Source organism: Bombus huntii, chromosome 8, assembly GCF_024542735.1.
Source record: "Bombus huntii isolate Logan2020A chromosome 8, iyBomHunt1.1, whole genome shotgun sequence".
In the NCBI taxonomy this organism is placed as follows: domain Eukaryota; kingdom Metazoa; phylum Arthropoda; class Insecta; order Hymenoptera; family Apidae; genus Bombus; species Bombus huntii.
Genome location: NC_066245.1, coordinates 983,542 through 1,003,160, shown reverse-complemented (window position 1 = coordinate 1,003,160; position 19,619 = coordinate 983,542). Strand labels below are relative to the sequence as shown.

The following is a 19,619-nucleotide window of genomic DNA, read 5'->3' as shown; positions in this document are numbered from 1 at the left end:
AATACTAGTAAATATTAATATATTTGAAAATTTATTACTTACATGAATAAGTGCAACATAAAATTATAAATAAATTATTTGATAATAGAATACTTATAATATATTTATACAAAAATAATTGATATTTATACAATACAATATACAAAAATACATGATATTTATCATTGATTAATAAATGGTTTATGTTTAAGATCATTTATCAAGGCTAATAATTGTGCACGTTTTGCAAGCACTAATTTTTTTACCTGGTTGTAATTACATCCATCCATTCTTTCATTTCTCAAAAGATGATTTATAATAACATCTGTTAAACATAACACATAAACTCCACAATCATAACTATTGCTTTGCTGTGGACTATCTACCTCGACAAACTTCTTGTTAGGTTCTTTCTTATCAAATACGCAATCCATTACATTCTCTGCAAATTTTGAGGCAATAGTAGCATTAGATCCTTTTGCCGAATCAAAATGATAACATGTTTTATCTCCTTTACAAAATATTAATAAACTCCAATGTGTTCCTCCAGCTGCATCTTTTTTATCACAGTTATTCAAAGGGAAAAACATACATTTGCATTCAGTTATACTAAGAGGGTCCAAAAATATAATATATTGATTTGGATCTGTCATTTTCAACAATTGCGTTAATTCAGGACTGATAAAGTAAAAGTCCCTTCTCTCATTCTTGTTAAGTATATCATCTAAATATTCAAAATAAAATCCTATTATAACATCATTCAACCAATGTGATCCTTGAAGCAACGTAATATCAGTTGTTCTCAGTAAGTAGTTGTAGTAGCTCAAAATAACTTCATTTGATGGGTCTGTTTCCATGTTGTCAAGCAATCAGAAACAATACAGATGAAAATCTGTGGAAAGTTAAATTTGAATTATACTTAAAACTATACGATACAGCATATTCATATGAAATAAATAGAAGTAAACCATTTAAGTTAATGTATCGTAAAACAATAAATTTAATATTTAACAAATTAACGAAATTTAATGTATATTAACATTTTTAAATCGGAATGTCATTTATTCGATTGTTTTTAAGTAAATATTATAATATGTGAATAACTTTTCTGTTTTATGTTAGTATCATCTTCTGCATATTATATATATTACCATAGAAATTTAAAGATCTTTTTCAACAACCTTCTTCATCACTTTCGACGTAACGAAAAGCAAACCACTTTTGTGTCTTCTCTATGTACTAAATGTAAATTCGAATCCTCTCGTATTTTATAACGTATGTCATGTATAAATTAAAACATAAAATAGAGAAGAAACTTATATAAAATAATAAACAATATTTTCTTATGACAACAGTCTCACAGATGGCGCACATTCATTCAACATACTCTAGTTTAGAGTTAGAGGATTTGTTTTTATTTATCTCACGATATACAATTTTTCATGTTTCGATTACATTGGCAACAATAATAAATATTCAACCTGATAATATCAAGTGCCTCACTCTGTAAAATATTTTCTTTTTGACTTTCCCGCATTTTATGACGAACTTTGCAATTCTGCCACGGCGCAGCGCATTAAGCGCCGCCATTTGTGAATCAATGCTTGTGTTTCATGTTTCACATCAATACGCCATTCTCGAATGTAAATTATTAGAGCCTGACAATTTGAATATAAAACTGTAATATGTCAGTTAATAAAATCATATAGACTGAAATACTGAAATAATAAATATCACAAAAATTCATTGATAAATTTTTTATTACGACGTATTTCAACAGTAATAAAAAAAATAAATTGAAAGTACGAAATTATTTCCAAAATTATTTTTCAGAAGTTAGTATTTTACAGTAATTTCTTATTCATTTTCCTTAATTGCAGCAAATACGTCATGAATCTTTCTACATTAACTTCTGACGCGTATTAATTCGTGTAAGATAAACTTTTTCTTCTACAGTTCTCCACAAATAAAAGTCCATGGACGTGATATCTGGTAATCTCGGAGGCTAAGGAATTGGAATTGTTTATAGAATATACTAGTAAAGTTTTGCAGAAAAAAATTGGAACATCCTATATATACCTTGTAGATCTTTAAATATTAAGTTAAATTTTGTCGAATATTACAAATATTTCTTTAACGTACTAATATACGATAACTAAATCGATATCATAAAATAGTTAATTCTATTTATGAATTTTAAATTATGAAATAGAAATAAATTTGATTTCAATTAACCCTTCTTTGGTCGAGTCATATATCAGTATCTGTAAATAATATTTCTTGGCGAATGCCACCACTTCTAAATTTATGTAAAAATCCATTTGCTCTACCATCGAATTCAGGGCAATTTAACATCTCTGTGACTGCAGATTTTCCACAAACTATAATCAGTGGTTTCTTGAAAACTAGTCTGATACCAACAACAGATCCATACTTCTCAGCTAATCGACACCAGGTATCATCATAATATTTCGTCTGATTTACTAATCTTGCGATATTTAATATATTTCCAATGCGGGGTAAACCTCGAGGACCTTAAATTTAAAAAAATTAAGAATGTGCATCATTAAATATGTAATTGTTTACATACAAATACATAATTTAAAAAGTTCAGTAGATGAAAGTTTAGTAGATAAAAAAGTAAAAAAAGTAGACAAAAGTTTAGTAGATGAAATTTTAGTGATCGTTATGGTTGATTATATATTTTTATAATTAATACAATCACGAGGCATAGAACTCCAATCCACATTGTTGGCTCAACAAATGTTCACGATACATCAACTCTTGCTAAATAAAAGATAATAAATAAATGATTAAACTATTATTACGTGCCCGTAACTAAACGTTATGGTACGAAGCTAACCAAAGTCCTTTACTAACCATTGCTATCTCTTTATCTCCTCTTAATAACTGAATAATCCCGGGCTCCCGAGCCTCGAGTCGATTTCGTCCGACTTTTGCCGAACTGATACAAAGTTAAAGCACTCGCTCATGCTGATGCATAATTACTTATGGTTTAAATTAAATTATTTATAATTATTTCGTATGAAAGACATTTTATTAGATTCACTCTTGTTATTATTAAATTATTATAAATATTATTCCTGTCTATAAGAAATCGTTATATCCATTTCTTTCTCCCCATACAAATTTGTTTCAATAACTCAGGCAACTTATTAAAATAGAAAAGTATCACTGCAATAATAAAGTCGTAGTAATTAAAAGCGTTTCGAAAAATGTATTGATCCAGAAGCAATTGAATATTTTAAGAAACAGAATAAATACGGTTACAAGTTGTTACTAAAAGTGTCTACATTTTAACGAATGCTGTTTTTCATTAATTGGAAAAGAAAATATATATGAGTTATAACGATTTAAAAATGTGAACTTCAGTCGACTCTATATTCTCTCTCGACCTAATGTACATTTGTATGTACAATATTTATGCAAAGTATAGTTTCGTATATTAATACGATGACATATTTGAATTTGAGAAAAATGTAATTCACTACTTTCTATATTTCACGAAATTTTCAAATCTACATATGTATGCCATTTAAAGCTTAATGAGTTACATTCTGTAACGAAATCGAAAACGCAACTAATGAAAAGAAATATAAGTTTACTACCGCTATTTTCTTAAAGAGGTAACGCAAAAAGCAACACTGATCGTCCCGAAGCGCGTTATATAGAGAAAATGCATAGTCCTTTCACTAAAGTATCAGTTAAGAGTACTAAGGTTCAGATATAAAGTTTCAAACATGCTTCGATCGTAAAGAATTAGTATGCAGACCCGAAATTGTGTAATGTATGTAACAGCGGAGTATTTACACTTGCTAAATAAGAAATTTAGTACCGCAATTGATTTAAACAATATAAACGTATTAACAAGACGGAGTTGAACGATGTTAGTCATATAGGATAATATATTAAATTTAACCGTTTAAGTTAATTTTTTCTTGATATTTTGTTTGATACGATAATGGTAATTCCAATGAGGTAATATTATCTTATAAAAATACCCATAGCTCGTCTCTTCATGGACACATAGATTTAGTTCCATTTGGCTATGATTTTATTTTTCATTCATAACGAAAACGCTTTCAACGGGAACAAAAATGTCAATAGGACCTTGTTAATCATTATAGACAGTACACTCCGCTACAATTCGTTCGCACAATCTAAGAATTATACGCTTTTCTCGAGTATCCTCCTCCTTTCCTGTATACTTGCTGAGCGTACCCGTTCATCAAGCTCTGATTTTCACGCACGCCTTCCCCTTCACAAATTCTCGCACGGAATTTTCGGTAGCCGCATACCGAAATTGCTTCAACTATCTAAAATTACAGTTAATAAAATAAAATAGGGTAGTAAGTACTAATATTAAGTACTATTAAAATTAGAAGCTGAAAATATCCACTGACCTTTAAGAATGAGGTCCCGTGGTCATCTCAAGGTAGATCATCGACCGTGAGAAGTTCTCTTCTCCAGCCTCCCCACTCTATCCCTTACCATCACCCCCATTTTCCCCCACTTCCACTCTCAACAGCCAGTATCATACACCGCTGTGACACACTTCTGGCTGGAATTTTTTTCAAACATGTTCCACACTTCAGGGTTCAACGATCCATCCAAGAGTATGATCTGTTACTCGGTAAGCACTGCTAGTAGGACACTGATCTCGATAGCTCTTGAAACGTGTACAAGGGCTGGTACGAAAGTAATGCCTGTTCTTCTTACCGGCTTACCAATTTTTAGATTATCGTATATCATTAGATTGCAAATATTCATGCAAATTCATGTTTATACAATTCTCTAGGCAGAGATTTGTTTCAGCTGTTAAGTATTGTAACGAGTATTATATTTTGGAATATTCTATATATTTTTTCGCATTCTACAATATGTGCATTCTTGCATCTTTAGATCCTCTATAGATTACGAAGAAATGACAAAAATGCAACCCTGTTTGCTACATGTAATTGCTCTATGCTTACTGTATTTTACCTCATTCACATTGAATACGAAACATAAGGATTAAATAGTAATTACTTATTATTATAGGGGATCACCTATAGGTGGTATACTAAGGAATACTAGAGAAAATGAGCGAAAGATTCTAAAAATATCAGCGATAATTAATGACAAATTTGAACAACTTTCACTGGTTTTGTGTTCCGGTATAAGTGTTAATCTGTGTAAATAGTCATTCGATTTCTTGCATTTCACTTTTCACATACTGGATTTATGTAAAGTACAATGCTTCAGTAATAGAAATAAATATCATGTAAATTATGGAAAACTTAATTCTATATATACAGAAGTAAAATTACCTAAAACATTTAAATATCAAAGTTATCAAGACTGTTAGCAATGTAAACTTCGTTTTGATTAAATATAGAATGTTTACATTATTTTTCGGCATATTAGTTATTTATTCCGTGATGAATACAATTGTGACAGTTGTAACATTACTTTTTTCGTTGTTCAACGACCTTGGATTTTCCAAACGAGTTCTAAAATTTATAAATATACAATTTTGTTTTAATTAAAAATTAAAAGAATATTTGTTAAGAAATGGATGATTGGCATTTAGTTTAATAACGAAAGAATATTAATGAAAGTTTAGTTAATTAAAATATTATTCATTACATTGTATTATTATCATTTTTCAGTATATTTAATAATGTAAAACATTTTTGAAACTGAAAGTATTATATATCTTGTAAGATATCACAAGTTAAACAAAAAGATATATTAAAAAAGTATTTACATGGCTCAAAATTTTATTTACAATTTTATAGATATTTTATAATATTATAAATAAATAATATAAAAATAGGAAACCGCAAAACTGAAAGTGTTCATATAGAATGATATTCGTTCAGGAATTTCGTTCAGGAAACAAACTTAAACATCTTCATTTACTTTTTGCTTTCAATTGTTAGAAACGCTTTCATTTATTCGATAATTTCAAATGAAATATCGATTATTTCGCTCCACTTACTTTCTCTCTCGTATTCGTACGACACCATTATTTAAGGTGAACTTGTACGTACAACCATCTCTCGTAAGTCGTGTTCTGTTTTCATATTTTGTAAAGTAGGTTTCTCATTTTCCGCTAGAGTTCCCCTCGCATATGCGGTCACGTGAATGCAAAAAATTCGGAATTCAAGCATCTAAGACGTGAAACCGGATTTTGATGGAAGAAGTGCTTCCATTTAGAGAAACGAACTAACGACACTTCAAAAAAGTTGCGCATACGCGAAAAGGGTACTGAACGGTATAGATCCCTTTTTTTTTTTTTTTTTTTCTAAAGTTATGAGAACTTAAACGAATACGAAGAAATGGAAGAAAAAGAGGAAAGTAATGGTACCGCAGAGAAAAAAAATGTACACGAAAAGGATTTACCAAAGAATTTTCCATTTTATGCGACGATTATCGTACAAAGCTAGTCGAAACGAACGTACTTGCAAGTACGCGTGCTAACGCGATGCAGGAAGTAGAAGAAAGCGCGTGTAGCGTGTACGCTATTGGAAATGTAGGTGATTCAAAAAGCGTATTGTCAAGCGTGATCTGTCTAGTTTTCATTACGCATATCCGCCCATTGCTATAATACACAGGAAGAATAGAACAAAGCGAATTTTTTTTTTTAAATATCCTGCAATCAGATTCGTGAAATTTTTTGGAGAACACAGAGGTAGAGGCAGGTAGAAGTGGGAGAAGAGGATGAGGAATTGATGAGGTGCCAGAGAGAGGCGGAGAAGAGAGGAGAGGAGAGGAGAGAAAAGAAGAGAAGGGGCCAGAATGACACCGTTTGTGTGTTACTCATTGTTTTGCCGAAAGTGGTAGTAGTAGGGCGCAATGGTGTTAACTACGTATTTACTAAACGACGAAGGTGTAGTGGTAGCCGTTCTAGAACGTCAGATGCTAGCGACGAAGGAAGTGGCTTTCATTAGTAGTGGTGGAGGTGGTGGTAGTGAGCGCGCGGCACACTTCGCGCTTCTCTTTGTAAGTTCTCACAGTACCACGCACCTTGGCTTACTCTCGCAGGTGAAATAAACTGTTCCTTCAGCGCGATTCCATTCCGTTTATCGTACCCGCGGAATTATTCTCTCTTTTTCTATGATTATTCGCGTAACCGTGTTTGTAAAAGATCGAAAATCTTAATGTGTTCAACCGCGAGAAACGGCCTCGGCCCTGCTACTTCTACTAGTGTACTATGTCATTGAGAGGATCTGTTTGAACGAACGAAGAATCAGATATCTCTCGGCGACCTTTCTGTCGCCACGTGCTTCGTGTTCTTTGCATCTTTTTCGCAAATTCGCCGATCTTCCACGCGTACGATTCACCGAATTGGACAGTTCCATCACCAACGTTCCTGCGCTTCACGTAATTAACGAGCCAGGTAATTTCTTTTCTCTCCGAAAATACATCAATTATCTACTTTTTTTTCGACACATTTCGAGATTTATGTAGAGAATCGCATGAACAATAGATACTTATACGACGGATTATAGTACTCGACCTCTCATCCTTGCCTTTTACAATATTGTCAAGTGGTTCCAATATTTGTTCCAATATTTTATTAAAATTATTTCGCTTTAAGATGACGCACCTGTGGAATGTATTTATTCAGGAAATGAATATGAAAAATCATTCCCAAGGAGCGTTGGATAGCAAACGAGTCTTAAAAATATAGGAGAAAGTACACGGTCAAGTTGAAACGCGAGGACAGCTCTGTAGAGACACTACTTTAATTCTCCGCTATATTTATTACGCTTGTATACTAAAATTCTATATAAAATAAAATGAGAAATGTGAATATTTGTATGCAATATAAATACATTATATTTATATTATATAGCAATAGTAAAATAAACATGATCTATCTATAGATTATATTATATGCAACATAATTGAAGTTATACTTCATAATATGTAAAATTATTTAATCAAATTTATGAAAAATCGATAATTATAAAAATACAGCGACAAAGAAAACTTAAGAAATACGAGTATCCTATTATCAGCGATGAGATCATGAGAAATTGTAATGTTACATAAATAAAAGAATAACAATGATATTTCGTTACTTTTGTATAGATTACACTGTGATTAGGATATTGCATGGATTGCAACTTTAATATATTATATTACATAATCCTTATGTATCTTTAATTTATTGCATATAATAATAATATATCGCATATTTAAACGAAATAAGGAATTTTGTATTGAATAAAATCCAATGGAATTCTATTGCAATCTAATTCAAGTAGAATATGATTAGTAAAATACTCAAATTTATTCCAGTTCGGTATAATTTAAATCTTTAGATTTTCTCGAACGAATATAGTTAGCCGTTGCAGAGATTTTATAGAAGTACGTATTTTCTGATTGATCGACGACTAATTTTGTCCGAAGCCAATAATTGTAACCCAATTTTTTTAGCGAAGCCTTATATTTTTAGATTCTCGCTGACTCCGCTTAATAAATGATTATTATGTTCCTTTCGACATAAATCGATTTTAATGCGAAAATAACGAGGAAAATAGGAAATAGTATAGAAAATAGATGTGAAGAAGCTAACATATAAAAGTTGAATCTGTGTGGATTGAAAACATTTGGTATATATATATATATATATATATATATATATATATATATATATATATATATATATATATATATATAATATATAATATATGTATCGCAATTTTCTTTAGTTCCTACTAGTTCGTTATAATTCATATAGAGGGATATCAAGCCTTGATCTGATTTTATGCATCGTGTGAGCCTGAAATGATACCGTTTTACAGTCATTTTATCTATTATGTACTACTAAAGTTATAAAGCATAATTTTGCAAAAGTTAAACACATAATTTGCAATTGCGAATATTACACAAATTGACTTACATTAGTCACGAGTAAATCGTAATTGACTTATGTTAGTCACGAATAAGTTACGAATAATGTATAATAAATATATGTAGCAATGTTAATATTACATATAAAAATATATGTAATAACGAATAAACCTATAGCAGTATACTATATACTTTATCTAGTGTATTAGATATAATAACAATATAATATAATAACAATAATAAGATATTCCCCCATACGTATAAGTATGCGTAACAAACTTACTCAGTGTGCCCATAATGCGGTATAATATCGTCGCTTACATTGAAAGACAACTAGTTCCTGTTGATTAGAAACAGTATACTATCGAAACCAATAAATTCTTGGCATCGAAACATTGATCCTATGAAATAAGTTGTTGTTTAATTCGCAGAATGTATGGACCGATTTTCTTCGTTACCATTCTCGGAGCATTTCATGAAATTGCCGCCGCCTCGCAACACATTAACAAAGATCTCACGAATCACTACAATGCTCGTTTTCACGTTTACGAAGAACCGTACAGTATCGACTTCACGTATCATAATTACGAGCAAATGAGTCGTTTTCTTCGGACAACATCTCTTCGATTTCAAAACCTCACTGCCTTATATTCTATAGGAAAATCCGTGAAAGGTATGCTTCTCGAGAAACTTTCCCTTCTTCTACTTACAATTAGTACCGTTTTAGTATTAAAATATTTATCCGGATATATTCATGTTCTATGACTGTATTGCGATATTATGTCAATTACTTAAATACAAATATGTCTTTGATTTCTGTGACGTTACATATCTATAATGAAACAAAGATATACATATTTTACAGGTCGCGATTTGTGGGTAATGGTTGTTTCTTCCTCGCCTTACGAGCATATGATCGGTAAGCCCGATGTAAAATATGTGGCCAATATACATGGGAATGAGGCTGTAGGTCGTGAATTAATGTTACATCTAATTCGCGTAAGTAGCTGTACGATACATGTCACAACTTCATTAACGAATTTCTACACGTTCTGAAGAAGAGCAGCGTTATATGTGCATTTACGTGAAAAAGAAAACGCCTGTATTTCATACATAGAATTTATCTGCGTATATTTGAGAATTTTATACCAATAGTTAATATTTCCGATAGTTATAAAATGCATTAATATCTCTTGCTCCTGCCTAAAATTCCTTATTGCTCTGTTGATATCGTGTGTTATAATTATCAATGTGTACCATTTTACTAAGTACGTTTTTAAATGAAACGCTTAGATTTAACGCGTAAATTCGAAGCGAAATTTTTTACGCAAATAGTAATATATTTCGAAACTTACTCGCTTCGTTAAAAAATTTGTTACGTACCTTTAACACGTTTGTTTACGAAATGTAGAAAAGAAGGGAGTAAAATTCAAGAGGAAAATAGAGGAAAAGAAGTTACTTTTGAAAACTTGATGAAAAAGTTCGATATATTTGAGTTAATCACTTATACATATACATATGTGGATCTCGTTACGATAAAGCGGTATTAATATACAGAAATTCTACTTCTTACTTCTAGTTCCTTGTCACCAGTTATGGATCAGATCCATATATTACGTGGCTTTTAGACAATACCAGAATTCATATTCTTCCATCAATGAATCCTGATGGTTTTGAAGTTTCGAAGGAAGGATATTGCGAAGGTGGTCAAGGCAGGTAAGGCTTTACAATGTTTCTATAATGTAAAAATGAAAAAGTACGGAATGGAAGAAATATAATTTTACCAAAAGCAAATACACAGTAAAAAGATCTTGGGCACGTGTATGAAATATATTTACATCTTTTTCTTCGTATCTACTTTTGTCGTAGTAATTTTTCAGCTATTTTTAACGTATTTTTTCTATACCATCTAACATGTTATTACGCCTAAACGAATAACTATGTTCCTTTAGGTATAACGCACGCGGTTTCGATCTCAATCGAAATTTCCCCGATTACTTCAAACAGAACAACAAAAAAAGTCAACCGGAAACAGAAGCTGTAAAGGAATGGGTCTCTAAAATTCAATTCGTTTTGTCTGGAAGCTTACACGGAGGTGCCTTGGTTGCAAGTTATCCATTCGATAACACACCTAACTCGCGTAAGTTTGTTTTTATACGTGATCATACGTGTTCATATGCGTTCGCGTTAATTGTACCACATTCGTCTACTTTGAAATGTACTTCATATCTAAATTAAAAGATCGGCAATATTATATTTTAAAAATGCATAGTTAAGAATATAAATTATGATAATAACGACCTACACATCCGTATCTAAACATGCTATACTAACATGGCACACTAACGCTGTGATGTGAATTGTATTACGTAATTAATGTAATTGAAAGTAATCTGATGGTATTGTATAACTTTTCATGCTGTCAGGAATATGCCGGTCAGCGCCATTATGTGCAGGTATAGTATATTTACTAACTTGCTAAAAAAATTCAGACTGGAAAACAGTAAAAGGACTCTAAATAGATTTGGCGTTATCAAACTTTTTATTGCGAGATAAATAATTTTTTATTAAAAGCAAATAATTTGCCTCGGATAATTCAACTATTTGTTTTAAAATAATTGGTTCGTATGTTAAACATTAGAGATATCATCTCAGTCAACTTAGCTTCTACGGAAACAGTGAGGCGTCTATCTCAATTAAAAATATATCTGTCCCGAATATCAAATATCCTGCGGAAGAGACAACACATCTTCCAATCTTCATGTTATGTATTGAAAGTCATTTGTTTTGACAATCACTATTACCTACCTTACTTGCTTCTACGAAAAGATAAAAAAGAAAGTATTATTGCTGTGGAAGATATAACTGTCATTGGTATTTGCTTGTAATTAAACAACGACATAGGATTTTTGTAAATGGAGATTTTACTAAATTTGAATAACAATGAAACATCTCACGTCAGTATGGCAAAATACAGAGGCCCGACATATCGACGTGTCCAAGAGTTTCTCGGAATAAATTGTCAATGAGTTAAATAAATCATAACTTGTAATATATTTAATGGATTTTACAACGTAATTCTATCAGTTCTAACTTCTTATTTCAAAATGAAAATTTTGTAAAAACGTTGCAAATCTTCGAAAGGATATATCAGATCCAAGATGTATATGAACAATTTAGTGTTTCAGAGTTATACTTCGGCGCCGAGTATTTGTCCAGACGATGACGTGTTTCAACACTTATCGTTGGTGTATTCCCGAAACCACGGATCTATGTACCAAGGATTACCCTGCTCGCCATCTCAACCCGGCTTTAAAAATGGTATAACCAATGGTGCACAATGGTATCCACTTACCGGTGGAATGCAAGATTTCAACTACGTATGGAACGGTTGTATGGAAATTACATTGGAACTTTCGTGTTGTAAATATCCTCCTGCTTCTGATTTGCAATTTTACTGGGAAGAAAATCGCGTGGTAAGTTATCAAAGTGACAAGAACATATTTCAAAAGAGTAGCACGTTATCGAACATTTCTTTGCAAGGTATCTTCTCTTGGTTCCTGGAATTAACTCGTCAATGTTTTAAATAGATGCTTAATATGGAAAACTAATTCGTGAAAGTCGTAATAAAATAATGCAAACACAGTTTACCGTAATTGAATTGATACTATATGTGTACTTTACTTACACAATGTATTTTAATTTTCTTTTTAGGCACTTATTAAATTTTTAGCGGAAGCTCATAGGGGTGTCCGTGGATTTGTTATCGATGAAAATGGAAATCCCATTGAGAGAGCATCTATTAAAGTGAAATCACGAGACGTTAGTTTTCTTACTACGAAATATGGTGAATTTTGGAGAATTTTACTGCCAGGAATGTATAAACTAGAGGTAACTTGTTGAAAGTCGAGTTAACAATTTTCACACTTGCATCATCACACCTGATATCTTATAAATTCAAAAATAATTTTAAACCACATTCGATACAGTAATTTAGTCATTTATACGATATTTATCGTTTTATTTTGTAGGTATATGCAAATGGATATCTTCCACGTGATGTAGAATTTAGAGTAGTAGAACAACATCCGACCTCTTTCAACGTAACATTATACAGAGCTAGTGTAAGTAGAACTTAAAGAATATATATGTATATGTAAACAAATACTTATACATCCATTTTCTCGGCTTTTTTTGTTTACAAAAATGGCTAAACCTAACCGAGTCACCATATTATTTGATCTGAAGACAAAGATTCAAGATGTTATCTCCCCCCTTTCTCTCTCTCTCTCTCTCTATCTTTCTTTCTTTCTACCCATCTATCTATTTCTATCGAAATTTTTTTATTAATTGAAAGTTATTTTACATGCCTTGATGATAGAGACATCCAGGTGAGGATGAAGCTGGATCCAATTTTTATAATGGAAACAGGGACCATATTAATCGGGACCACGTGATACATTTTCGACCACATTCTGGAACCAATACTGCATCCGAGACAAATAGCGGAATTTTTTCATCCATTAGTAACGGATTCAACTCCTTCGTTAATAATTGGTTTGGGTGATTAATTATGAGTTAGCGGACAACAAATTTTTTAACAACACTGTTGTTTCATATTAATTTCATAATGACCAACAGAGGCGAAACGATGTTGAAAATGTTTATCATTATTTGTTACTCTATCTGTTGTTATAAATGATGATATAATAATTTATAAAACGGATATTACTGATGAAATTGAATCGGTTTCAAATAACAAAGAAACTTACTTTGTTATCTGAAGAAGTTCAGAGCAGACATGCAGAGCTCAAATTTAAGTATATAGATAAAATTGAACGTGTAGATATCATAATTTATATAGTGAGCAAATATTTATATTTTCTTAATTTTACATGTCTCTATAACTTCGATAATTTATTTTTTATATACGTATGTTCAGATTTCTTATTTATATTATTTAAAAATTAACAATGTGTATTAATTATTTTTATTTTTACTTTTATACATGGTTTAAAGTATTTATTAGTACTGGGAGAGATACTTAATCTTCCAAGAAAATTTCACTTTATAATAAAAAATATTTATGTTAAACACTTAAAAGTTAATTTTCATAATTCTATTATTTAAGCAAACAGAATTATTTCTAGGGATTTCTTCTCGTTAAGTTTTAATAGATACATTTTATTTCTAATCTCTTGATCAAGAGAACATCAAGTTTTACAAGCTAAATTAATTAAAGGATGATTTGAACGAAAATTAAACGTTTCATACGTCAACATTTATATCTAATGTTCATAATATAAGATATAAATATCGATTAATTGTTCTTATAATGATCCGAATTATCTACTCCAAAAATGTCATGAAACAATATTTGATACAAGGAATAACATTTTTTCATAGGTATTCGTAATAGTTTAAATTCATACCACATATCGTATAATAAGGAAGACTGTTTAATGAAACAAAAAAATTACTCGTTATCATCTTCTAATGAAAGTAACAAACACAATTATTTTATATATTATATATATATATATATTATTTTACTCGCACACAATAAGATAATGTTCAAAAAAATAGTTTTTAATTGCACTGTTTGCAACGTATGTATGAGGTTTATCATATTTGATTTTTACATAACAGGCATGCCGAAATATTGTGCCTTCACTATCGAAATTGTCGTTCTCAAACTTCTTAAGAATAGCATCAAAAATGGCCTTAAAAATTGCGTGATAATTTTCCATCTTTGAATGAGAAATTATCGTTTATTATCTACTCAAATTATATGTTTTGTTGTCCTCGTATAACGTCTCCAATTAGTCATACGAATAAAATAAAACAAAAGTAGGTAAAAGTCGAGAATTCGCGTAACGAAGGGACCTGCTGTAATATATTTTTCTTTGCATATTAAACACAAATTATATTTTTTAAAATACGCGTATATATATATCTATATTAAATGAAAGAATTTTACGTAATATCGGCGTTATATGCTATATAATATTTTACTATAGAAGCCGTATTAACAGAGAAAATATTTAATTTAAAGATAAAATGCAATTATAGTGAAAAAGAAAGTTATTGCGATATAGATAGTACGAAAATCTATATATACCATAAAAAAATTATATTCAATGTTTTCAAGTACGAAAGTAATATTTTTGTAGAGCATTTAGTATCCAAAGAATAAAAAATTAAAGTATAAATAGGTCAATAAAAAAGATCCTTATATTACAACTGAATTATACAAAAGTGTATTAAAATTTTCTAATTAAAGTTAGTTTAAACTAGCTATTTAATATATTCAAGTAAAGCAGTATGTGTGTTCAGTGCAATTATTCAAAATACTAATTGCGATAAGTGGATTTCAATATTTTTAACTTTAATAGTTAATAGTTTGCGAAAAACGTAGTTTCCAATAAAATGATTCCATAATATATCTTGAACAAACAGTTTTGCACAATAACATATTGAGAAAGATTAACTTAATATTCACAAATAAATTATACTTATAATTGATCTAATTTTTAAGCAGAGAGTAACAATAATTTTTATTTTCCTCTATAACTTTGTACTCTTCTATATATTCGTTTTCTTTAAGTTGGTAACTCAGATACTAATTGTAAGTATAGCACGCAGCATTTAAAACTGTTACGATTGAGTACCAATTTCAATATATTATTTTAATATGATCAATATTTTTGAAATTTTTAATTATGTTATAACATTGATAGCAAATTGAAAATAAAAATTTAACTGGAAGTTAAATTATTATCGAAATCAAATAAATGTAAGTACTTAAGTCAAACATTTAAAGCAAATCATTATTTCATATTACATCGTAATTTAGAATTGTTTAGTAAATTTACTACCGCAATATAATGAAATAAAATAGCTCAGAATAGCCGTAAATATTAATTCAAATTACTGAAAAGGATTTTAAAACATAAAACTATTTATCTCCAGCTAACATTTCCTTTGTTATCTTATTATTATTATTATATATTTGTACTTTAGACTCAGTGCCTGTTACAAAGAGGTTATTGCATTCTTATTACTAGTTTCTTATACTATATGTATTAGATTCATATATTGAATTCTATCTCTTGAAATAGAGAAGCATTGTTATCAACTCTTATTTAAAATGATTTAAGTTAAACATTTTTATAACTTTCCAAATGAATTTTATGATTTTGTAATCATACTAAAAAAGTAACTACCGCGTAACTTTTTTAGTATTATTTACAAAAATAAAGATAACCTTGATTATTTATTGAAAAAAGATATTTAACAAATTTTTGATATTGCAATTTATTGTTTGATTGAGTGTTGACTAATTTTTGTTTGTAACATTCTTTTTTGTTCGATTATAATAAAACTGATACTAATATTTGAATTTAAAAAACAGTCAAATTAAAAATTAATAGTTTCTAATAAATAACTTCCACAACTTCTACTATTATTTTGATTAATTTAAACAAAAAAATTCCCCTTCAAATTATTTTCAGAATGTACAATGACTGAAATCATGTTCGAAGTATGTAGTAGCTCAGCTTGATACACATTAATAGTGCGAGCATTTAGATCTCTCGGCGATGCGGAAAATTTATGTACTTGTATGTATATATGTGTGGCTTTTAACATAGGAATTTTATATTTCCATACAAGAAATTGAGAAATGTAAGATTTTAATCTATAATTTAGGAAACATAAATACAAAAATCTCCAGAAATTCACTACCGTGAAAGATTATTTAAAGAACATATTAATTTCCATTCGAAAATATTCAAAGATAATCTTGCAATAGATCATTGAATTTATTTTACAAATTACTTAAAATATAATGAAACGGATATTCGCAATGAAAATGGTTTTATTCTTGATTCACGAGTTATTTCTGAAGTAGATGGTAAAATGTAATCTATGTAAATATATATACGTACATAGAAAACGTAACAGTGTTACAAAAGTTACAAATGTGGTGATTCACATGCTATAAATAGTTCACACATTTATTCTATTTTTACTTTTATACAGCTTGTTGTTATAAATAGCTTACTAACAGAAATCACAGCTTTTATTTGTATTGTTGTAGTATCAACACTAATATAGCAAAGTAGTGAAATCGTTAAAACGATTATGCGTTACGATATAAAACGAGTAATGTGTTACATTATATGTATACACAAATATAGAATGAAGATATATATTTGTTATGTACTATAAATAATATAGTAGAAAATAATTTAAAATACTAACAATTAAGTTGATTGTAGTAAATAACAATGATGACTGTATTGCATAAACAGTAAACACTGCCTTGAATGAATCAGAAAGGCGACATTAATGACAATGTAATATAATTAAATATTAAAATTTATTGTTTATGTCTATTGTATCCTTTATTTCACGTAATAAATGTTTATGACATGTTAGTATTTTGTAAGATTTTATTAACTTTGATAATGTAATATACAAATATTAAAAACTACATAGTAACAAAAAATATTTCATCTGAGCACAAATAATAGTCCATTTTATCTTTTCCTAAGTGCAATTTATGCAATCTTTTATTAATTATTAGGAAACAACATACATTATTTTTTAAGACATATATATTACAATATATCTATGATAATAGATAGTATACATATATTTCATGTAGTTCTAGCACAAAAATTATGAGAGATGAATAAGTATGCTTTATATATATTATTGCAGAAACACTTTTTCTTTTAATTATTTTAATGAAAATATTATGTAATATGTAAACACTTAATCGAAAATAAATGATACCTAATAATTTACTTATCAAATACTAAAATTATACATAAACATCAATTATATATAAATATTTTAATTCGTTGTAATTTTGTTCATAAAAAAATAGTTACAAAACTTCATAGCTCTATTAATTTTCTATTAAATATTTGAAAAGTATATTATTAACTATGTTAACACATATCCAATTTATTATTAGTGGGTGGTGCATTCAATCCACCAATGTCACCAGATTCAAGTTGTTTAAGTAGGCGAAAAAGAGCTGCAGCTTCCCTAATGCGGCTAAATTCAATGCAAAATGCTTGCACTTCAATAAAGAGTTCTTTCACATTTATGATTTTGTTCCTAATTAAGGATTGCAGAAAAACACAAACCAAACGTACTAAACGATTCTGCATATAACGATCTTTTATAGTTTCACAAGTAGAAATGCAATTACTAATGTATAAATGAACAAATTCTGTAGGTAGGTCCACAGTAGTAGTTAATCTATTGACTACTTCCATTGAATGAAGAGACATCTCCATATTTACCAAAACACTAAAATATTCTGTTATTTGACTTGATTGCATAAGTTTCAACAAAACTTCAATTGCAATCAAAGGGTTATTCTCTACCAAATCTGGTAGTTTTCCTGGAGTAAGACCAATATGATACACCAGTTTTGGATCTCTATCCAATTCATTAACAAGATGCTGTTGTTGTTGTAACGTCAGTACACTTTTGAACGCTTTGCCCATTAATCTGCGAGCTTCTGCACCAGCACAATTTGAGACACACATATTAGTATCATATTCAATTGTAAATTGAGATGGATCTGTAACATTGAACCATGGTAATTCATCGACTGAACGATAAAGAGGAGGTACTAATCTTAAAAACTCAGGATGATAACTTTGACTACATAAAGGTGGGTCATTAGCAGTTAAAACTTCTGTCATGTTTTTTGTTGCATTTTTATCGATCTCTGTTACTTTAGAATGATCCATATCAGGTAAGATCACAGGATTTCCACATTTGGCAATGGAAGGTAATTCTGAACGACGCTCTGCTAGTTGTACTTGTAAATTACTTAAATCAACAGGTGGTACAGATACAAAATACAATTCATCCACAATTTGTCTTGGAGTTTTCTTTAAAATGTCCTTTTGGTTATATCCCAGTAAACTTATTAAAAGATTTTTTTCACATTGTGATAAAACTGGTATGTGTCCTGAAAAATTTGTCTTTGGTACTCCATTATTTGTATCTTCTTGGGATCTTAAAACCTGTACAAAAACAGGCGCAAATGGTGTCGATGCTAGTGTTTCTCCTCTATAAAGGTCAAATAACAATGCAACTGCTATTATACGTTGAACATTTTTTGGCAATAAATCTATATGCTGTAAAAGGAGAACCAATGTCATTCCCACTTTAAATCGATCTTCTTTCGGAAATATTTGATGTAACTGATTACAAAGATTTTCCAAACTCGTATCCAGGTTTTCTTCTTCCAGGATATCCAATAATTTTGATAAATCTTTCGGACTAAGCGTCATAATGCCTCAATAACAGATTGAACTAGGTTATAGCACCTCGATTATATTTTTTTTCCACGATTATATTCATGAATATCGAGGTTCAAATATAGCAATTCATTTCTTAAATTATTAATTACATATAACATATCAACTTACAGTATTTTAGTATTATATACATTTAGTTTTGTCACATTTTTTAGTTGTTACTTTACAGGTTATGACTAGAATACATGTAGGACTACACGTAGGAATACATGTAAGAATACATGTAAGAATACATGTAGGATTCAATTATACGATCATGCTATCAACTCAATTGAAAATAATAAACCATTTCTATCGTAGTATGGAACTGAGTGTTATAGAATTTTAGAAAAAACAGTAGAAACAGTAGAAATATATGTACTATATCGTAGTAACAGCAAACTACTTTAACGCTATCTATTTCATTATTTGTATCGCGCC

The 19,619-nt window shown here is 29.6% G+C and overlaps 3 protein-coding genes across 5 annotated transcripts; 1 reads left to right on the top strand and 2 right to left on the bottom strand.

The window, feature by feature from the left end:
* Positions 1 to 12: 12 nt before the first annotated feature.
* On the bottom strand, positions 13 to 1,296 carry LOC126868504 (sentrin-specific protease 8-like). 2 transcript variants are annotated; one of them, XM_050624015.1, is made up of 2 exons: positions 1,131 to 1,296; positions 13 to 871 (listed from the first exon to the last, which is right to left on the bottom strand). In XM_050624015.1, the coding sequence occupies exon 2, from the start codon at positions 834 to 836 to the stop codon at positions 162 to 164; it is 675 nt and encodes a 224-aa protein (XP_050479972.1). In that variant the 5' UTR covers positions 837 to 871; positions 1,131 to 1,296; the 3' UTR covers positions 13 to 161. The 2 variants fall into 2 exon arrangements, with proteins under 2 accessions (XP_050479972.1, XP_050479973.1); XM_050624016.1 differs by lacking the exon at positions 1,131 to 1,296 and adding an exon at positions 948 to 1,115.
* A 5,618-nt stretch (positions 1,297 to 6,914) lies between these two features.
* On the top strand, positions 6,915 to 16,135 carry LOC126868958 (carboxypeptidase M). 2 transcript variants are annotated; one of them, XM_050624985.1, is made up of 10 exons: positions 6,915 to 7,384; positions 9,279 to 9,520; positions 9,713 to 9,846; positions 10,427 to 10,563; positions 10,800 to 10,987; positions 11,274 to 11,303; positions 12,028 to 12,323; positions 12,562 to 12,738; positions 12,879 to 12,971; positions 13,229 to 16,135. In XM_050624985.1, the coding sequence occupies exons 2-10, from the start codon at positions 9,280 to 9,282 to the stop codon at positions 13,412 to 13,414; spliced, it is 1,482 nt and encodes a 493-aa protein (XP_050480942.1). In that variant the 5' UTR covers positions 6,915 to 7,384; position 9,279; the 3' UTR covers positions 13,415 to 16,135. The 2 variants fall into 2 exon arrangements, with proteins under 2 accessions (XP_050480942.1, XP_050480943.1); XM_050624986.1 differs by lacking the exon at positions 11,274 to 11,303 and having other exon boundaries at positions 6,921 to 7,384.
* Positions 16,136 to 17,211: 1,076 nt separating this feature from the next.
* LOC126868753 (CCR4-NOT transcription complex subunit 11) lies at positions 17,212 to 19,575 on the bottom strand. The gene is made up of 2 exons (XM_050624533.1): positions 19,311 to 19,575; positions 17,212 to 19,177 (listed from the first exon to the last, which is right to left on the bottom strand). The coding sequence occupies exons 1-2, from the start codon at positions 19,330 to 19,332 to the stop codon at positions 17,808 to 17,810; spliced, it is 1,392 nt and encodes a 463-aa protein (XP_050480490.1). The 5' UTR covers positions 19,333 to 19,575; the 3' UTR covers positions 17,212 to 17,807.
* Positions 19,576 to 19,619: the final 44 nt, after the last annotated feature.

Coding starts and splice junctions, on each gene's coding strand:
- LOC126868958 (XM_050624985.1), top strand. CDS start 9,280: ATGTATGGACCGATTTTCTTCGTTACCATTCTCGGAGCATTTCATGAA. Junction 9,521..9,712: donor TATAGGAAAATCCGTGAAAG/GTATGCTTCTCG, acceptor CATATTTTACAG/GTCGCGATTTGTGGGTAATG. Junction 12,324..12,561: donor ACTGGGAAGAAAATCGCGTG/GTAAGTTATCAA, acceptor TTTTCTTTTTAG/GCACTTATTAAATTTTTAGC.
- LOC126868753 (XM_050624533.1), bottom strand. CDS start 19,332: ATGTATATAATACTAAAATACT. Junction 19,178..19,310: donor GTATATAATACTAAAATACT/GTAAGTTGATAT, acceptor TCTGTTATTGAG/GCATTATGACGCTTAGTCCG.
- LOC126868504 (XM_050624015.1), bottom strand. CDS start 836: ATGGAAACAGACCCATCAAATGAAGTTATTTTGAGCTACTACAACTAC.